At 36.8% G+C, this 21,476-nt stretch overlaps 1 protein-coding gene across 1 annotated transcript in view; it reads right to left on the reverse strand.

Annotated features, from left to right (window-relative positions):
* LOC137400346 (ATP-binding cassette sub-family C member 10-like) overlaps positions 1-21,476 on the reverse strand; it is a 50,484-nt gene that overhangs the window by 18,812 nt on the left and 10,196 nt on the right. The window contains exons 4-9 of the mRNA XM_068086673.1: positions 17,900-18,095; positions 15,834-15,940; positions 14,403-14,545; positions 10,439-10,505; positions 6,746-6,973; positions 4,240-4,408 (exon numbers count right to left, since the gene is read on the reverse strand). Of these exons, the coding sequence (XP_067942774.1) occupies positions 4,240-4,408; positions 6,746-6,973; positions 10,439-10,505; positions 14,403-14,545; positions 15,834-15,940; positions 17,900-18,095 (910 nt within the window). The remainder of the gene's footprint in view (positions 1-4,239; positions 4,409-6,745; positions 6,974-10,438; positions 10,506-14,402; positions 14,546-15,833; positions 15,941-17,899; positions 18,096-21,476) is intronic.

The following is a 21,476-nucleotide window of genomic DNA, read 5'->3' on the forward strand; positions in this document are numbered from 1 at the left end:
TTTGAATTCTTACAATAAGGTTGGCTGGTAGAAACTCAACATATGCGTGGTGGAAAATGGACTGGAGGAGGGTGCTTAGTGATGCTAGTGAGGAATTCAAGGGAGCATATTTAACATAGGTAGTTATGAAGGAGTCAAGTCAGTGATGAGCGCATATCTCTAAGAGCCATGCTAGTCTTGCCAAAGACAGAGAAGGATTGCAAAACAAGCTGAATCTGAACATGAAGAAATGACGCGCCGTAGCTGACCCACTAAGTTTCTGTTTATAACTTAATGAGTTTTAGTACCTCAGTATCGGTGACTGTGACTCTCTACAGTCTAAAAACAGTAGTTATCGTCGGCATCACCAGACCAGGTAATATCTAGTTAATGAAACTGCTTCAAGGTAATTTCAAGGTAAAATAACACAAAAATTCAACAGAATTCTGAGAGAGATATGTATTATTTATTGCCTTATTATTTCTGTGTGTATATTGTTGTCAGCTATACTTTAGGTTTTTTTTTGTTCACAATTTTAGGTTTACTTGTTGTCATGTAAACCGCTACATGTTTAACCTTTATGTTATGTTTTGTCAACAATATAGATGTGGTAAACTACATAAACATGTATGGGTAAAGCCGTTATTAGCCTGATTGTGACGTGTGGGACATTTGAATGCTTCCTCGCATACTTTACAGCCCAGATGTGAGCTTTTGCTGCCATTGTTGCTGTTTTAGGCAGCACTTGACACCAACTATCACTGAATAAAAATTCATTCTTGTCATGCAATAGATTGAAAAAGTATTAAACATTAAAGCTGGTGTGACGTGCGGGACCATAATTTGACATGAAAAACTAAATTGCAATCAATTGCAAAAATCTTCAGAAGTTTTTGACTCATGACATAAATTGTTTGACATGCTCATATCTCTACTACCCTCCTACAAGAAATATGTACTGTTTTATTTTCAGGCGCAAGTTTAATGGCTCTGTGAGGTTTGAAAGAAGGCAACCAACTGTGACGAGCGGGACAAAAATAACATTATGAAAAATCCAGAATTTTTCTACATTTGGCAGTTGTTAAACAACAACTTGTCACGATTTGGAGTTACAGTATCGATATACATGTGGTAAACCAACTAATAATTTAAAATTATTATATTATATATTATACCTATCTTATTTAAATATGAAACATAAAACACATACAATTCAAAGATTGTCCGACTTATGCAATAAACCATTTTTTCTTAAAACCATCACATTCTGCCGTTATTATTTCCTTATTTTTTAGTAAAAGCATCTCAGTGACCTGATAGTTCCCGCTAGTGCAATAACTGGGGATGCTTTAAAAGGAAAGTTTCTCTGGGTGGTTCTTTTGTCGTTGAGGTTTGGCCGCATGAACTTCTTGCGAGCACGGTGCATGTACTTTATAGTGTAGCTACTTTCATTTGCTTCCACTGTGAGAATCTCTCCAATGCTGACTTCAGAGTCATAGGCCAATGAGACAAGGATTTGTGGTGAAAACTGTCAGTGTTGGTGAAATATCTCTTGTGGTTACCTCTTAATTAGGTTCGCTGCTATGTGTGGTGTGTGGAATTGGCTGCCAGGGAAAAAGACACCATTCCATCAAAACAACATCACTATCTTTTTTATTTGCTATGTGATGGCACAATTGAATGCCATGAATAAGAGGCACCATGGACCAGGGTTCTTTGCAGATCTGCGCTGTTTCAGTAATCTTATCTTTTGAGATGGAAACTATCTTCATTGGTTTCACTGACTTGGAAGTTATTTTTGTTGCAGTTTCGGCAAATGACTTTGCTGAGTTTATGACATACCTTTTCCGGTACACTACCATTAGAACCTGTTGTTTGATGCTTTCCCTCAATACCATCTCTTGCACTTTTGCTATGTGATGTAATTTTTGTAACCATACTTTACAAACACACATTTGTTTCAAAGATTACCTCATAATTTGACGGCATCACCCGAGTGTTTGTATCAGTAGGGTAATCTTGACCAACTCCATGTTCTGAGTTACAAAACATGACAAATTAATTCCAATGTTTCATTTACCGCAAAGAAACTGGCTTTTTTGACTTAGAATATCAAGCGTTGCTTTCACATGCAGGGTATCAAAATGAAATCTCAAACAAAGGCAGACATCGTCATATTATTCAAAAATGTCCCGGGCGTCACAAATACTTCCATGTGCCTATAAAACAGAAACTTGTCATATTTTCAGCGAATTGGCGAATTTGGCTGAGGCATAGCAGCCCAAAATCGAATTATAAATAAAATATTTTTACTTCAAATAGCTTTGGAAGAACAGACTGCAACTAAATGCACTAAAATGTGACACACGGGACAAACTATTCTTTGCTCACCTGAATGGTAAGGAAAAATCGCATTTGTTAGGAAAAAAACACCTGGACTAAAAAAATTTACTCTTGTATTGATTATAAAAGAAAAGCAAAATTTATTTCAGAATGAATGGCAAAGCTCGAGAAAAGATGACCTATTGTCCCGCGCGCCACACACGATACCAGAAAAATCTACTTGCACGCCCCATGTCATCATGTGAGAAGATTTCATTATAAAATTTTTCATGTTTTTGTATGTCTGAACATGTTTACTCACTAATTGACAGAAAAATATGATCACAAAAAGTAGAAAAAAATTGCCTATGTGTGTGACACTACGCCTGGCCTTGTTCGTATATATGACCTGCGCCACTCAGTATGTAAAGAGTTCGATTAGCATTCTCGATCAAACTAGATAATAAAAATGTGACATGTGATACTTTTCCATTTCCATTTTTTCATTTATCTATTAGTGTATCTATGTATATATATTTGTTTATATATTTGTTTTGCTTATATTTACTTCTATTGATCTAAGGGATATCAGGCTGAAGAAAAGAATAGCCTTAGAGCCAACATCAAATATTATTAGCATATCAAGGGATATAACCAATTTACCAATACTAACAAGATACTGAATAAGCAGCTGAAGACTAAGGCTGGAACAACAGCGCTGTGAATGTCCAAATGTCGAAATGTCGTCTCTCAATGTTACAGTTTTTCTCAATAAACTATAAACTGTAGCATCCACTGATACTTGTGTATAAAATACAACGGAAAGTAGAAAGGTGTACCTAATGTATACACAAACTCCTCTCCTACACTATGTTTCCGTGACACGATTAATCTGCAATTAATTAATCTTGATTAATCTGCAAGTTTGAGTCATCCGCAGGATAGAAACGGTAAAAACACGCAAGTCAAACGAGTTTTGTTACTCGCACATTTCATCGAATATTTCCTTCTTGTGAATAATGGAAATGGCACTTGAAAATGATGCATGAGCAAATGACGCGCAAGCTATTCCAATTTAAGTATTTTAGAAATTTCAGTCGTTCCCATTTTGAAGTAGTGCTAATAAGCGAGACAGGAGTACGTTGCCATGATCTCTGGCGCTATGCGACAGAATTCCTTATCTTTTTTAATAAAGTGCCGGCATTAATCTGCAACACGCAAATGTCCATTGACTTTTTACTACGAAATCAATTTCTTTCCCGGGAACCTAATTACGTATTAGATAAAAACTAATATTTAACCAGGGCACGTATAAATCGTCATAACTTTCGAACCACTCGGTCTATACAAAACATTCTAATGCAAAAGTAATCAGCATAACATTTTAGATCAGCTGATGCCATGAAAACACCACAAATGCAGAATGATAACAAACACTATTTCAGACATTTTCAAAAGGATTGTGAGCATGTCCGAGTGGGACGAGCTTTTAATATTATTACGGTTTACGGCATTATTATTATTGATAAAAATATAAATAATCACTGCTAAGAAATGGTCATCGCTAAGAAGAAACTACGATAATAAATAAATGTTTGCAAAGTGAAACTACGCTCAAGATGGGTTGCAAGCATGTTGTTTATTGGCTCAATGCAAGCAGATAATTGTTTCCTTTCATTTACTAATAAATTAGCCTATCGATATGATAGGCTAATTTATTAGCTGCCCACTAATCAGAAACGACTGGTACGAAGCCTACTAGAGCCGCATCATGCGGCTCTTGGCCATACGGAGACGCTTTGGTGAGCCGTACTATGCAGCGCGTGGTAAAGAAAGAGTTGAAACACTTTCTCGCACGGTAACGCAACGTGTACACAACTCCAAATCCTCATAATCCACACAATAGAAGCATATTATTAGGCTAAATGTAATATTTACCTTGTTCTGTGTCTGCGACCCAGAAGTCTGATTGTAACTGTGGTTTCAAATCTACAAACTGCTGGACTCTCTGAACGGAGACCCAGGCCTCTACTAGCCCATTGATGACCCAGGGGAAAGAGTTGAGAGGGCCTATCAGCATGTTGAACAGAGCCAAGCTTGTGAATACCTATAAACATTCAACAATGAAACTAAGATTAAGGCAAGAAAAAACAAGTATAGCCTGAAAGGTCGTGAAAGAAGAGAGCGTGAGAGAACGAGGTGCGGGTGAGAGAAAGAGGGTGAGAGAAAGAGGAGAGGGTTACTAAGGGTGCAAGACAGAGGAAGGGTTACTAGGGGCAAGAGAAAGAAGAAGGGTAGTTAAGGCTAAGAAGTAAATTAAAGAGCAGCAGAGATCTAACAGAAAGAGATATGAAGAAACGGAGGAATATTATGATGCTGTGCAACAGTAATGACCAGACAATGCATACTGATACAATTCCACTTTTTTTTTGGAAATTTTGTGAATTTTTCAATTCTAGCCTTTTCAAGTTTCTTGTGAACTGTGTTTGCGTTCATTTCAAGTTTTTGTTAGCAATATTATTTTTCATTTAATGTGTATTCTTCTAAAAATAAACCTAAGGAAAGTACTACCTTACTTCTTGTGACATTCTTGAGAGTGAAAAATGTAAAGCAACTTCAATTCTAAGAGCTTAAAAAAACTGAACATAGCAAAAACTCTGCGTGACCTTCAGAATAGGTGCGCCTGTGTCTTTAGGGCAATCGTTATAGCACTTTTCAGGAACTAATCAATAGTTGCCATTGGTTAGTTGTTTCTATAATTTATTCACTCAACTCTGTAATAGCGCTTGATTTTTGCTTACCACTCCGAAAGGTTTGATCACCCTAGTCTGTTTTACTAATTGTCATGAGAACAGATGCAGCCATGTTGATTGTGTTATGGAAGTGCAGAGTGACATGGAAGTGCAGAGTGACATGGAAGTGCAGAGTGACATGGAAGTGCAGAGTGACATGAAAGTTGGCAGTTTCTGGCTACTCTGGAGCTTTTAACGCTTTGAATATTCATATAATGAATCAGCAACAAATACATACAGTTTTCCATGCTCTACAAGCCTTAGAAGGCATTGAATAAAATTGGACCGAACTGATTCGACGGTCGCAAATATTAATTTTAGTAGCAGTCACGATACAATTTGAACACGTCAGGTTGCGGTTTTCGATTTTAACAGTACAATTAGATCACAAATATTTATGATTACATCTCGTCAATAAGCCAGTGTACAGTCTACGCGTAGGATAAACAGTTAACACTGGTGTCAATCAAATTCTATTCTATAAAAAAATAGTTTTATAAAAAACATTCAACGATAATAATCAGATAGTGAGTTTACAGGAAGGCTATTGAAGAAATTTATAAAAAAATAAACAATATGTCTATTAGATGCTACCTACAGCATTTGAGGGGTTCATGCAAAAAACCGACGGCCCATACTTGTGTCACAGAATATAATAATAAGAATGCAAGTGTTTACTCATAGACTTCTATATAAAATATTTGTCTGTATTCTCAAGGTAAATAGCGATGAATGCTCAGCATTGTCCATGATTAACAGGATACTGCAGTAATAAGTTTATGATCAAAGATAGAATTAGAGAGAGCACAACTTCTCATCATTGAGTGTTTAGTAAACAGACAAGCCGTTAGGAACCTTTTACCTTTTTCCTATTGATTTAGCTTAACATCTTGTCTAACATTTCATATTTTTTGTTTTACTTGATTCTTTTTAGAATCAAGTAAAGTGGAATCGCTACTTACTAAAGACTCTATATATGAAATCTTCAAGTTACGAAGAGTCTTTTGGGAGAATATGTGCTCTGACTGGCCTCTAGATACGAAAGGCCGAATGCCCTTTCATACTTTGGCCCATTTCGTTGTTTAATGTTTTGGCCAATTTGCTTTATAATGTCTATATAAAGAAAATGGGCCAAGTATATTATACATTTGCTGTATAATTTATACACATGTTATATCCGAGTTTTGTGGAGGCTTCGAATGAATAGATCAGTTTGTACTGGCAGATTTTCTACTTAGGCAACGACTTCGGGAACAAAGTCATTTCATAAGTAGAGATTCCATTCAAACTTACCCTACTACAATCTATAAGAAACTAATTAACCAAAAACTTTGATCAGAATGGATACTTTAAAACTGCACATAAGGAGGTGAGATAAAGCATGCATTGCCAGCAACTAGGTTTAGATTTGTCAGAGATGTTTACCATTTATCTGGATTAGAAGATGAGTATATTTAGAGTAATGCCAATAACAAAAGCACAGAGAAAGGAAAACCAAGGAAACTTCACAAAAAGCTAACCCTGGACACTATCCCTTAGTCTACTCTCATGACAACATATGCATAACCTATAGTAGCCAATTCATCGACAAATAAACTAGAAAGTGACTGAAGGTGCATCTAACCCTCTCATACATTTGACCCCGTACTGACCTTGGGAGCTGTTAGTTCATTGCCTAGCAGCGAGTAGGTTGTGAAAGTGAGAATGGATATCAGAACTGGGGTTGTGGCCCAGAAATAGACACAGAGAGCATCCAAGTATTTCCTCGACTTGAGACTGGAAAGCTCTGCTGCTCGCTGCCTGTTTACTCGATCGAGAAAGAAGTTTTCCCACGAGAAGAGTTTGACGACTCGTATGCCAAAAATGAGTTCATTCATGGTCTAAAATTACAAAGAATTGAGTCCAAGTAGTAGCAACACACAAACACATGACACAACTCCCAAAAGTAACTTACAATAATTATATTTTTTGCATTTGCTTTAATAATACTAACCACAGATTAATGAGCATTACAATCACAGAAAAATGGCCTTACGTAGTATAGCTAGTACTATTCAGGTATGCCCAATGATTTGCAAGTTACTTTATTTGCTATGCTCTATTCAGGAAAAAGTTTAAGTTGTATTGCTATTGGTCAATAAAATACTTCATAATATGAGAAAGTATTTTATTGACCAATAGCAGGACAATATACACTTTTCCTGGATAGAGCATAGGAAATAGAGTAACTTACGAATCATTGGGAATACATGAATAGTACCAACTAAACCATATTAGACCACCGAAGAAGTTATCTCCTCACGGGAAATCAAAGGGTTATGGATACTCCATAAACCCTCCACAAGTGCATTCAATTGATACATAAATTCCTCTTCCAAAATAAACTCTTTAACTCACTGCAAACTTTTTCAATTATTACTAAAATTAAAAACTGCTTTGATAATAAAAGTTGCACCAATAATAAAATGACTGCGCAAAAAATTTAGCAAACATTTTAGGTTCGTCATTGGGTTCCTATGAGTGGATAACTTCTTTAGTCTAAAAGTTTTGATTGATTCCATAACAAGGTTAAATTAGACATGACTTTCTATTAGCCAATATGTGCCAATATTATGCCCATAGTAAAATTGAAGTGCTGTTCACGGTAGTTAACAGATGCAGACATTGTTGGTTCAGCTGATGCATAACCCACAGCCATCACAGCATTCACTCTTGTCTGAGTGGGACCCATGTTTCAGTTTATCAACTTTTCATTACTTCAACCTATAATTGACTCAACTCCTCTACTATACTTTTAGATTACCAACTTTAAAACACTTTTGTTTAAATCACTCAATAATTTCTGATTTCTGACTTTTAATTCTTGTTTTGGCATGTGACAAAAAACATAATTTTGTTGATGATTACCAGTGTCACTAAAATGTTATACCTACACGTAGAACTTTTTCCAAATACATTGTGTTTATAATGCGCATGGGTTCGGTCTAGCCTTTTAGTTTGTCACTAAATCATAATTCTTTTTTAAAACAGTACATAACAATGCTACGAAACTTAAAGAATTCTATAAAACTTTCGCCAAAGTTCCAGCAACAAAATAATCTCATCAAACTAACAAGTCAAATGTTGTGTTCTCAATGCCGCTGCAAAAGATATCTAGATAACAAGCAATTGATGTAATATTCACTTCACTCATTGGCTAACATGAACGAGTGATACAAGAATTCCTGCACAAAGCATATGATCGCTGAGTAACAAACAGATAGTATTCCTATATTGTTGATACTCGGTGCATATACCTGTAAGTACACATACCTGTAAGTGCATATACCTGCAAGTGCGTATACCTGCAAGTGCGTATACCTGCAAGTGCGTATACCTGCAAGTGCGTATACCTGCAAGTGCGTATACCTGCAAGTGCGTATACCTGCAAATGCGTATACCTGCAAGTGCGTATACCTGCAAGTGCGTATACCTGTAAGTGCGTATACCTGTAAGTGCGTATACCTGTAAGTGCGTATACCTGTAAGTGCGTATACCTGTAAGTGCGTATACCACTAAGAGCGTATACTTGTAAGTGCGTATACCTGTAAGTGCGTATACTTGTAAGTGCGTATACTTGTAAGTGCGTATACCTGTAAGTGCGTATACCTGCAGTAAGTGCGTATACCTGCAGTAAGTGCGTATACCTGTAAGTGCGTATACCTGTAAGTGTGTATACCTGTAAGTGCGTATACCTGTAAGTGCGTATACCTGTAAGTGCGTATACCTGTAAGTGCGTATACCTGTAAGTGCGTATACCTGCAAATGCGTATACCTGCAAGTGCGTATACCTGCAAGTGCGTATACCTGTAAGTGCGTATACCTGTAAGTGCGTATACCTGTAAGTGCGTATACCTGTAAGTGCGTATACCTGTAAGTGCGTATACCACTAAGAGCGTATACTTGTAAGTGCGTATACCTGTAAGTGCGTATACTTGTAAGTGCGTATACTTGTAAGTGCGTATACCTGTAAGTGCGTATACCTGCAGTAAGTGCGTATACCTGCAGTAAGTGCGTATACCTGTAAGTGCGTATACCTGTAAGTGTGTATACCTGTAAGTGTGTATACCTGTAAGTGCGTATACCTGTAAGTGCGTATACCTGTAAGTGCGTATACCTGTAAGTGCATATCATAAGATCTTCCCACATCACTCTACGACAACAAACAATAAACAAGACATTTCATCTACACCTTATGCTAGTAGACATGGTTTGGTAAAATAACTTCTTATGATTGGGCTTAGCAAATGGTCACTGTTTGAGACACAAGGAAACAAAATCTTGTAATGGTAAGACTGAGGTTAAAGCGGAGGTTAGAATTGAGTTCAGAGTTATAGACTTGTTCTAGTTTTACTGGACCAAAAGCTTAGCAATGGCAAATGTTCAGACTATTTTTACCAGGTGTAGAATATATTTATGAAGCGCTGCTCTAAATAATCTAAATAGAAACAATCTTCGACGAAGATGTTTTAAAACAATCTCATCGACGGCCATTTTTAAAACAATCTTTGACGAAGATGTTTTAATACAATAAGCATAATACAATTTTCGCGTAGGTAATTATGCTATTTGCTGATTAAAAAGATGAATTTGTTTTCATATATCGTTTAGGACAATGCACTGTTACACTGAAGTTTATGTAAGTGATCATATCTACACATTAATAATTTAAAATAACTTAATCTAACTCTGTTAATCTGTGAGCGCGTATGTCTGTGGGCGCATGGCGTGTGCACGTTTGGCGTGTGTGCCTGTGGGTGGTGTGCGTGCAATTGTTTGTGTGTACCTGTGTAAGTGTGTGCGATTGTTTGTGTATACCTGTGTGGCATGCGTGCGATTGTTTGTGTGTACCTGTGTAAGTGTGTGCGATTGTTTGTGTATACCTGTGTAAGTGTGTGCAATTGTTTGTGTATACCTGTGTAAGTGTGTGCGATTGTTTGTGTATACCTGTGTAGGTGCGTGAGGGAGCAATTCCTCGAAAATTGAGTATGACATGTGCTTAGCTTACTGCAAACAGTGGCTGTGCATGTTTTTTAAAAGCATCATTGCACAAACAATGGCTCTGAGATCTTGGCTGAACATGTTTGGGCCCAGTGGCAAAAGAACCTGGATGATTGAAGACATGACCAGTTGCCGAGAGCAATTCAAGGTTGATGTTATTCCTATCACCACTGGTGGCTTTTCAAGAATTGAAACCAAACCTTCTGTTCACAGTTCAGACACTCCAGATCACTGCCAGACTAGAATACTCAGATGCTGACAATAGAAGCTAGAGATAAACACCTGAGCAACCAACTAGCACTGACCTTGACTCGTTGATCTTTCTGTGACATCATAGCCGTGCTCAGCTCGCCGATCTTAACAGCCACCTTCCTAGAAAAGCACATAAACTGTTGTTTTATATGATTACACATCTCTTTAAACATAACAGAAGTCAAGTAACTGCAAATAGTGGTTTATGTTTTAGCAAAGTTGAGCGGCAAGCAACACCACATCTCAAAGACACGCTGAGCATATCCTAACCAATCTAGCCAGGGACAAGGATGACCGAGCGCAGGAACATAGCCTTGGTCACATAGGCTGAATTTGGTATCCATTTTGGGACTGTAGCAGACCACCGATGAGTTTGGCACATGCAGTTTAAGGCACTAACAAGGACTACATTTTAGTACTGGGTCAAAAAACTCTGGATATCGGGTAGGTGAATTCTATTATCACTAAGCAAAATTTTTTGTTTTTAATTTAAAAGGTATCAGGGACACGAAGCCCACCAATGACTATAACTTTTTTAGTGTAAAAACAGAAGTGTATCATTGAAAATTTTTTGTTTCAACATGTCACTCGAAAAGAAAGTCTTTAAAAATAGCCTTGTTTATAAAATAAGTTTGATTAAAACGTTTTGAAGAGAGAAATGGTGTGTATGATTTGCCAATGCAGCTACTCAAGCCTGGCAATGAAACATAGATGTCTGTGGCCATGAAACATGGATGTCTGTAGCCATAGCTCTAGATTGAACATATTCTAATAGTTGATGGCAAGTCCCCGAGTACCACTATTCTTTTTAAATTTTTGGCACAGACAATATATTCAGTGCGTGTTGAACTTCCTACTAAATTCTCAACAAGTCTAATGTTACTATAGTAACGCTCGTCTGTTGGCCAATGGAAATGGACATTCAAGATTGAAACGAAGGACAACTCCAAAAAGTTTGGTGTTATCATGCCTAAAAATAAGGATTAGTTAACACTTGCAGTCAATAAGCCAACTTGTTAAAACAGTAGAAAATTTAAAATATAGAAAGAAAGTGTACATTATAAAATATAGAACCTGGCATTACTACAAGAAATTTTCTTTAACAAGAAGCAGCAACAGCACAAGCCAACTATATTCAACATTATTATGTGCCTAAGATGTCTATGCTGACAAAATGCAATGTTAGAAAGTTATAACCATATATGCCACGTATGTACACTAAGAACATCATTGGCCAATTGTAGTATCGGAGACAATCGTATCTTGCTTTCCAAATATCTATTATTGCGATTAAAATGAAATATTCATTTGTTTACTTTCCTTTCATACTATGACTTATGATCATCTAAATATTTACACTTCTGCCAACACTAGGGGTAGTGTAGACTACACGCACTATTACTAGGGGTAGTGTAGACTACAGACACTACTACTAAGGGTAGTGTAGACTACATGCACTATTACAAGGGGTAGTGTAGACTACAGGCACTATTACTAAGGGTAGTGTAGACTACAGGCACTATTACTAGGGGTAGTGTAGACTACAGGCACTATTACTAGGGGTAGTGTAGACTACAGGCATTATTACTAGGGGTAGTGTAGACTACAGACACTATTACTAAGGGTAGTGTAGACTACAGGCACTATTACTAGGGGTAGTGTAGACTACAGGCACTATTACTAGGGGTAGTGTAGACTACAGGCACTAGTACTAGGTGTAGTGTAGACTACAGGCACTAGTACTAGGAGTAGTGTAGACTACAGGCACTAGTACTAAGGGTAGTGTAGACTACAGGCACTATTACTAGGTGTAGTGTATACTACAGGCACTACTACTAGGGGTAGTGTAGACTACAGGCACTAGTACTAGGTGTAGTGTAGACTACAGGCACTATTACTAGGGGTAGTGTAGACTACAGGCACTATTACTAGGGGTAGTAAAGACTACAGACACTATTACTAGGGGTAGTGTAGACTACAGGCACTATTACTAGGGGTAGTGTAGACTACAGACACTAGTACTAGGTGTAGTGTAGACTACAGGCACTAGTACTAGGGGTAGTGTAGACTACATGCACTATTACTAGGGGTAGTGTAGACTACAGGCACTAGTACTAGGTGTAGTGTAGACTACAGGCACTATTACTAGGGGTAGTGTAGACTACAGGCACTATTACTAGGGGTAGTGTAGACTACAGGCACTACTACTAGGGGTAGTGTAGACTACAGGCACTATTACTAGGGGTAGTGTAGACTACAGGCACTATTACTAGGGGTAGTGTAGACTACAGGCACTATTACTAGGGGTAGTGTAGACTACAGGCACTATTACTAGGGGTAGTGTAGACTACAGACACTATTACTAGGGGTAGTGTAGACTACAGGCACTATTACTAGGGTTAGTGTAGACTACAGACACTAGTACTAGGGGTAGTGTAGACTACAGGCACTATCTACTTTGTATTCTCGGCATCTATTTGGACCTAACCATTCCTAGACACACCTGAGCATCCTTGTAGGGCTTTGCCCTTTTACTGCCATCCATGTACAATTCACCTTTTGGCCTACTGCCAGCTATTTTACTGACATTTGACGATTTTGCTATATGATACATATACACTTTTTTAATTTAAAAAATAGAATTTAGAATAGCTTTGTTACATATTTTATGTTGCTAACATGTTAACGAACACAACTGTGCAAAAAATTTAATGTATTTATATATTGTGCATTGCTAAAGCTATGTGAATTTACAATCACTACGAAGCTATAATGATCCTCTACAATGTTCCTCACTCTCACAATGCTATTACTTTCACAACCATCAAAGTCAGCGCTGCCACTCATTGTCTGAGTATTCACCTATGTCTGGATCGACTATAACGTCATCAACAAAAGTTATTCTTCTTTTTCTAACACGGGCGGCGATTGCGGAACACATTTTACAACTAAAGAGTTCAATCATTAGAAACAAAAATGTATGCTTTTGACTTGGAAATTTCAGATCAAATATTATAATTTGCTTCACGTATGTAAGCTAATTTTTGTGAGCGATATTAGGACATCACTATCGATGCCATAGAAGTACCAAAAAATCCTTGGTTATGTCGTCATGAATCAATAATATTCAGTTACTACACAGCTACTGTAAAATTTGCAAAAATGTCGAGAATAGATTTCGCATAAACTCGCGTAGGGCAGTGAAAGCGTTAAGAAACCTTTACCGTATTTTCCGAATTATAAGTCATGCATTTTTTCATAGTTTGCTCAGGAGAGCGCCGGATAATCCGGAGTGATTTATGTACACAATTATTGACACATTATTACATATCAAGCAGCGAAAAGAAAAATTGAAGTTGGTGAGAATGTTGCAAGGGGCTGGTGAAAGGGAGAGGCTCTTCTTATTAAAATGAGGAAAACAATAACATCAATCATAGGCTAAAAGTTAGGTGCCAGATTCTTCCATCACCAGTGTCAGTGTAGTTGAAATGTAACGACGTGAATAGAGATTTCACTGAATTTTATTCGCTGCATATTTTGATTAATACAGATGATTTTGGCACATTTCTCAGCATGTTATTTATGCCATAGTTAACGTAGCAACTCTTATGGTAACACGGAGGTCAAACTCTCAGTTGTCTCATGTAGCAAAAGCATACCCTGCAGCCTGTTGTTGCCTCGATTATATTTTTAGTTGTTCATCATTTACATTTTAAATGACATGTCTGTTCTTGGTGTTCAATTTTAACAAATAAATTTCCCAAAAAAATGCAACTTGTACTCCGGAACAATACATGTTGTTTCTTCATTATTATATATTTTATGGCTGGTGCGACTTTAGAGTGACTAGTCTGCAAAATATGGCAGATAGAGCATTGGAGGACTGCCTCACAACCCTCCCTTATTAACTAGCAGGAAAACAGGCAAAACCCTTATTTGTATTGGTTGGTATATCTAGGCAATATTTCAGGGCGTGAGAGTTTGGTATCAAACGATTAAATGAAATGAGAGACCCACCTGTTGATAGGAATAAGCAAGATGGCGAATATGAGACCGGCGAGAAAGGACCAACCAATCTGCACATACAGCAAGTAAAGGGAGACGACTATTTGGAATGGGAGGCTCCAGAACTGATGGAAACTGGCACAGAAGTTTACAGTCTACATGAAAGACACACAAGATTAGATATATTGAATATATTCAATACATTGGCTTCATAGCTATCTAACACAGCATAAGTTCAGCTTGCCGTTTTTAGCGGTGTCCCAAATCTTACCATAAAGATGGCAGCGAACAAAAATAGTATGGCAGAACGCAAACTATGTTTGATGACAATTTAAGTATTTGGTAAGTAATTCCTAGGGAGCTCTTTGCGACTTAATATTTCATTAGTCTTAAAATATGAAATGTTTAGGTAGTAACATAATTTAAAGATAACTGACAGAACAAAATATTACTGCATTAATAGTACACATCACAGATGAGGGTTTATTTTTTGGGTAATTTCGACCAAACACCAGGTTTTATCATAGAGATCATCAGGTGTAATAACTAAGTAGACAATTACTTCTAAGTGCCAGACAGTGGTCGACTGGACCAATGGGTAATGTTGGTCTACTAAGCTGAATGTCATGAATTCGCATCTCTTACAATGCAATCTTTTCTAAACCTTCAACCAAAGGATGTGGCTCCTATTATAGGAAAGATTTTTAAGGCTATTAAATAGACAGAAAGATTCACAATCTTTGCAAAATATCGACTGGAAACAGCTCCAACAGCTATATAGTTTTTTTAGCTAGATAATCTTAAAATTGCCTCATATTCTTAGTCAAGACAGAAGAGCATGCATTAATAGCTTTAAGCAGATGACTTAAGAATAGCTAAGTTCTATGGCCAATTTTTTAAATTTCCAATTTATGTAAAGGAAGAAGTTCTTGCTAGCGCACTGCACAATATGTACATGCGAGCTGATGGTTATAATTCTATCACAACTTGAAAGCAAATGCAGGAAATATAAATATGGCACAGACTTTTGGTAGTTTAGCAATCTACTGACCTTGCGTTAATATTATCTGCCATGTTGGGTAACCGAAATGACGTAACACAGCGACTAGAGGTGGAAAAACATAATAAAATGGTGGAAGACAAATGTGCTTTTTGTCTCGCATGTACACATTGGCTAATTGTCAGCATTGACACCATAGTTCTATATATAACCTTATGTTACAGCGTGAAGCTTGCATCGCGAGTGATTTTGTCTCTAAAACTGGTTTTGTTCTTCTAACATCAAATATGATCAATGAAAACCGATATATGATTATAATAGTACAAATTGATGTAATTTTAAATGCTGTGAGTTGACCTTCGAGGCTTCGGTGAGAAAAAATTAAAGTTTTAAGATGGAGCAATGGTGCATGTAAAAAAAGAATATAGGAAGGTCGAACCCACCCTGTCAACATCGACACTCATAAAGTTGACAGTCTCACCGGTTGTGAAATGAGACAACTCCACGGTGTTCACACTGAGCATCCTCTTATAAACACAGGAAATGATAGCTGCAAGGGAACAGGGAGACTTGACACAATATAAGTAACAACCATGTATTAGATTACAATAATATACAGTAGACACTCCGATAATGTATAACTCTTATAACATAATTCCACATACCGTAAAAAACTAATGTAAAGTTTATGCTTCATATTACATAAAAAATTCTATATATATAGATATATATATATTTTTTTGTTTTACTTTATTGTAGACATTAAATATTTGTTATTAGTTTTCCTTTGCAGAATAGACCTTGCTGTCAAAAAAAATAAACAAATCATTGTAAATGAACACCAGAAATGTTCTTAATTTATTGTAACATTACCTTATTGTAAAATTGCCGCAATCATGGACCATAAAATGAGTGAAAGTGATAAGAAAAAGGAGAAAAGTTGTCGATGTAAACCAATAATATTATAGTTACGGTACAGCCTGCAAATTAAAAAGTTACGTCAAGTTTTTCTGTTTTGCATGGCCAAAAGGGTTTGGAAAGATCTTGAAATGGATTAAGCAATTTACATGTACTTTAAAGTTTGTATAACATAAAATCTCTATAATGTGAACTTTCCTGGAATGGATTATTCACGTTGTAGGAGCGCCTACCATAAAGCATCACACCCTTTCAATAATATTTATGACTCCATTCGGGACCTCAGGCTTAAACTCGCGAGATGCCTTTTTGTATGTTGTTAACAAATATAATCCAGTGAAGCTCGCTACCATTAAGGATGTGATTCGTTCTCTCCACATGTGATTCGGTGAACGCTCCATTCTCAACAATTTTGGGTGATCTAAGTGAATTTCACATGAAGGCAACCATAGAACATGTTAAGAGTCACACTGGTGTAACCCCACTTTAATGCAAATGCAAATAAAACTGAAGGTAAGTTTTTAACGGTGACGAGTTATTATGACGAGGAAAAATTATATGCAACAAGCAGGACACAATAGTTACGAAGAGCAAGTCTAACTGGTATTGCAACCATCATCAACTAGTAACTTATTGTTCAGAGGCAACCAAATGTAAAATCAATTTATTGGGGAATTTCCAATGCATGACAAATCAACACTTTCGGATAGCCATTGACATCTAGTAAGTGGGCGCCTTGTATGTGGGTGTATAATAAGTAGGCGGTCTGTATTAGAGCATATCACTAAGTTATGGTTCATTAAAAACTTTATCAAAAGTACCTTATACAGTGATTTTTAATACAAAGTAACTAGCCATTCAGAGTTAGGTTGACAACAAAGCTCATCTATAAAAAAAGAACACAAACACTGGGACTCGAACCACAGTCATAGTTAATGAATAATATTGTATCAAATAGAACATAAGCAGGAGCCATGATGAAGCTCTAACTTTCTACCCATGATGCAACATTTTAGTAGCAGACCTTGTATAGCTTGTTTTTCTGTAGCTAGTTAGAGTATTACCAGTAAATCTTCTAGTCCAACTAGTAAATGCCTAGTTAGTAAGGCGGGAAAGCCACTGATAAAATGTTAAACGAAACATTCTCTCCGGTCTGGCGTGCCCTGCACTCCTCATATAGCAACTATACATGCATATATTATACACCAACACTATGGTCAGAGCTGGTTTGTTTTCATGTTTAATTATGCAGAATAAGTAAAGTCTGGAGACTAAAAATCTGTAAGAATTACATCATGAGGTATTTATGATGTATAAAACACAAGCAGGCTATATTTTTTCCATGTAAACTGTTTTTCATTTATGATCCTTACCTTTGCATCAAAGAGACTAGGACAGACAAATATGCATTGATTATTTGGCAGGAGCAATTCAAGGTAGGATGGCCTACCTGCCACCAGCTGTGGTTTTACAAGGAATAACAGTAACTGGTTGACCACAGCTCTTGACGGCTACGCTACGGCTACTAAGTTGTAGCGTAGCAATTGCTCAAAGCTCAGCAAATTACATGATCTATTGTAGGGCAACAGACCTGAGCTAAGTTTTACTCCGATCTTTTTGACAAGGTAGTCAAAGTGGGCGGTGAGAAGGGAAGCGAGGAAGGTAGACAAGAAGAGTCCCCCAGCATAGATATAGCCATGCCAGGCGAGTTCATCTGGATCTTCCATATAAGTGATAAGGGCGTTGAGCAAGAGAGGGCCAGCAAACCCCAGGGCATCTGCCAACAGCTGCAAATAGATAATCTCCCTTGCCTTACTTACGGGATAACCTAGTTAGAATGTTTTCTCTGATGAAGGGCGGAAGTGCTTTCTCCTATGATATATTTACTTTTAGAGCTATAACAATAGGAACCTATTGCATGCATGCCATAAATAGAACAGGCATTCGAATACACTGAGATGATTGCCTTGTGAACCGTGACTCAGTGGAGAAAAAACAAGAGCGATGGCTATTTTGAGTGCTGGTGCTTTCAACAGCTAAATTATGCCCAACCTTATCGAGCCAGCCGATGACAGCTATAAAAATAACCAAAGTTTTTGCAAAGCCTCTAGTACCAAGAGCGATTACCAGTCAGTCATAAATTTGCTATTTTGCTATCAATGGACAGAGAAAATCTTCTTTTCAATGTTCTACTCTATTCAACTAAAAACACAATATCTTTCTAGTTATACACAATGTGAAAGGCCCCATCTCCATTACAATCTAGATGTTGTTACCACGGCAACTTTAAACAAAACTCACAGCCTACTTAATCCTCTGTCAGATGTTCATGATTACTTTGTAAAAATAATTTTAAAAAAACACTCGGCATCAAGTTCAGTAAAACTAAATTAAAAATTAAATCTTTACACACATAAAATAGGTCAGAAAGTTTTATCATTGATCACTGAAAAGCATTACAGTAATACTTCAACTTACGAGTGCTCCAACGTACGAGAAACTTAAGATACGAGCCAGCTTTCTAGCAAGTTTTAGCACTAACATACGAGCCATGTTTGAGATACGAGCACTTGAGTGAGTTGCCAAGTATGTCGGAGGTGTTTTATTAGAACAGCATCACTCTGTATTTTTCAACTGCTCAGGTTATACTGTTGTACCGTGTTTTTTTGTGCACGATTTTCTGTGCAGAATTATGTGAATTAAAAGTACTGTGCGTAGACCGAAAGTTTGCCAGTAAAATGAAAGATAATACAAAGAAAAAGCAAATGATAACAGTCGATATTAAACGGAAAAGTATTGAAAAATATGCAAAATGTGTATGCGTGATTCAGATAGCTCGGCAATATGACAGAAATACATTCATAATTATCAAACAGAAGGATTATATTCAGGGCATTTAGTTCGCAAAAGGACTAGCCATAGTTTCTAAACGGTGCAGCGATCTTCACGACCGCTGATGGCATTGGACAAACAAAATATGACCTTGGACCAAACTGTTTAATAGACATTCGGACAAGTTGGCTAGTGATCGTGTGTTAACCATTTGTGACGACACCTGTGTTCGTCCTAATCGCAACATGTTGCAAGGGCGACAAAGGCAAACGTCCTTAGATAGGTTTATCTTAAAACGGCCGGCTAGTCGTGAAAGCGAAAAAAAGGAAAGATTTCTTGCTAACCAGTGAGAAATTTCAAACTATGAGCGCCGAAGAAATTTTAATTACGTTTAGTTGAAAATGAAAGTTTGCTTTTAGGTTTGCTTCTAAGTTTGTCTTTTAACACTTTGATAAAATCTAAATTTATCAAAGTCAACTGTTGTAACGAAGGATAACTTATATCTCCCTCCCTGGCAAATGCGAGTGTTAACTGCTATTGTATGTATTTAATTTTACATTTTAATTAATCACATTTCCTTGCATTATTTTTTATTTGTTGCTTTTTGAAAGCATGTAGTACGTAAGGACAATAGCCAACATGTTCTTTCTGTTACAACATCTTGTTTTGAGTGTTTTATTTGCCTTTTTTTAGAGTATGGAAACCAATCAATATATATTTAATTGTTCTATATATAAATTAATTGCACCAACATGCGAGTAAATTGACATACGAGCTCAGTCTCGGAACGCATTAAGCTCGTAAGTTGAAGTATCACTGTACATTTGAGAGAAAAAAGACATTTGACAAAGCATTAGGGAGTAGCCCTAATTCTTTGTCACATGTCTTTTTTCTTTCAAATGTAATGCTTTCCTGAGATCAACTATGCGTACAAGCGAGACAAAGTTTCCCTAATTCGTTGCCAAATGTCTTATATGTACATATATATATGTGCATATATATATGCGTATAAGTATGTACATATATAGAATGCATAACCTAGTCTATGCATAGTATATTGAGAGCTCCTTGTGACTCGCTTGCGCAAATATATTTACACACAACTAGTGCTCAGATACATTGACTTATACTTGTCTATCAAATTTTTGATTTCCTTTCTCCTGGCAAGCAGGCGGTTTCTGCTAGTGCATTTATGTTTTTTATTCCTTTATCTGTGATAAATTCATTTCAAACAGAAACATTTTCCAAATTTTGCCATGCGCGAGTCATAAAAATGGCAAGTGACTGGCCTGTCATGACATGAGCAAGGTAAACAGTACGCTCCATACTTTTCAATATACAATGTACTGTTTACTGCAGGTCTGACTGCTTGTTCATACACCGGTATATATATATATATATATATATATATATATATATATATATACAGTCAAACATGGATAACTCGTCCACGGATAGCTCGAACACATGGTTAATTCGAACGGTTTCTTTGGTCCGTTCCCACGTAATGATAAATTGCTATAGATAACTCGAACTCAACACTGTTAATTCGAACTGTTTTTTTGCCCAACGGCTACCGAAACGGTTGTTATCGCTTTAGAAAATCGCTTTATTCAAAGCCATAGAGGTAAACCTCGTCTTTTCGTAATTCATAAGCGTTGTTATTACCACCATCGGCAAAATAATTTTGTCAACGACTTTTCTAAAGGTTTGGTCAAATTTGATTTATACTGCTATACGATTAATAGCACGGGCTTGCCGGGTCACGCGTGCAAGGATTTTCGCCACGCACATACAAAACAAAAACAGCATGTTGTTTTGTATGTGCGTGGCGAAAATCCTTGAGTGCGTGACCCGGCTAGCCCGTGACGAATAGTTTTCCGACGTTGATTCCGTGTTGAATCAACGTCGGAATGTTGAATGTTTAAAACGTCTTAAAAATTGTTTTTATTAAACGTATACGTTGTCTTAGCTAAAAAAACTATTCATCGTTTGACCTAAACACAGAATACGTGTGTACATTCAATAAGTATCCATTCAAAAAGCGTGAGTGATATACAATGTACCGTAAAACCTCGTAAAACTTTTAATTGAACTGCCTCGGAGTGTTGCTCTTAACGAATCCCAGGTAAAGTAAGGTAATCTTTGCACAAACTTCAAGAAAAATCGGCAAAATTGATTGTGGGTAAAACGCTCAAAAGAAAAAGATGTCTTTTCTTTTGAGCATTTCAACAACGATCAAGTTTTGCCAATGTCAATCTAAAAAACGTCCTGGCAATAACATCACCTCAAACAACAAACCAATCTCAAGTGATAGAAAAATCTCTATACTTTTT

This window comes from Watersipora subatra, chromosome 7, assembly GCF_963576615.1.
Source record: "Watersipora subatra chromosome 7, tzWatSuba1.1, whole genome shotgun sequence".
In the NCBI taxonomy this organism is placed as follows: domain Eukaryota; kingdom Metazoa; phylum Bryozoa; class Gymnolaemata; order Cheilostomatida; family Watersiporidae; genus Watersipora; species Watersipora subatra.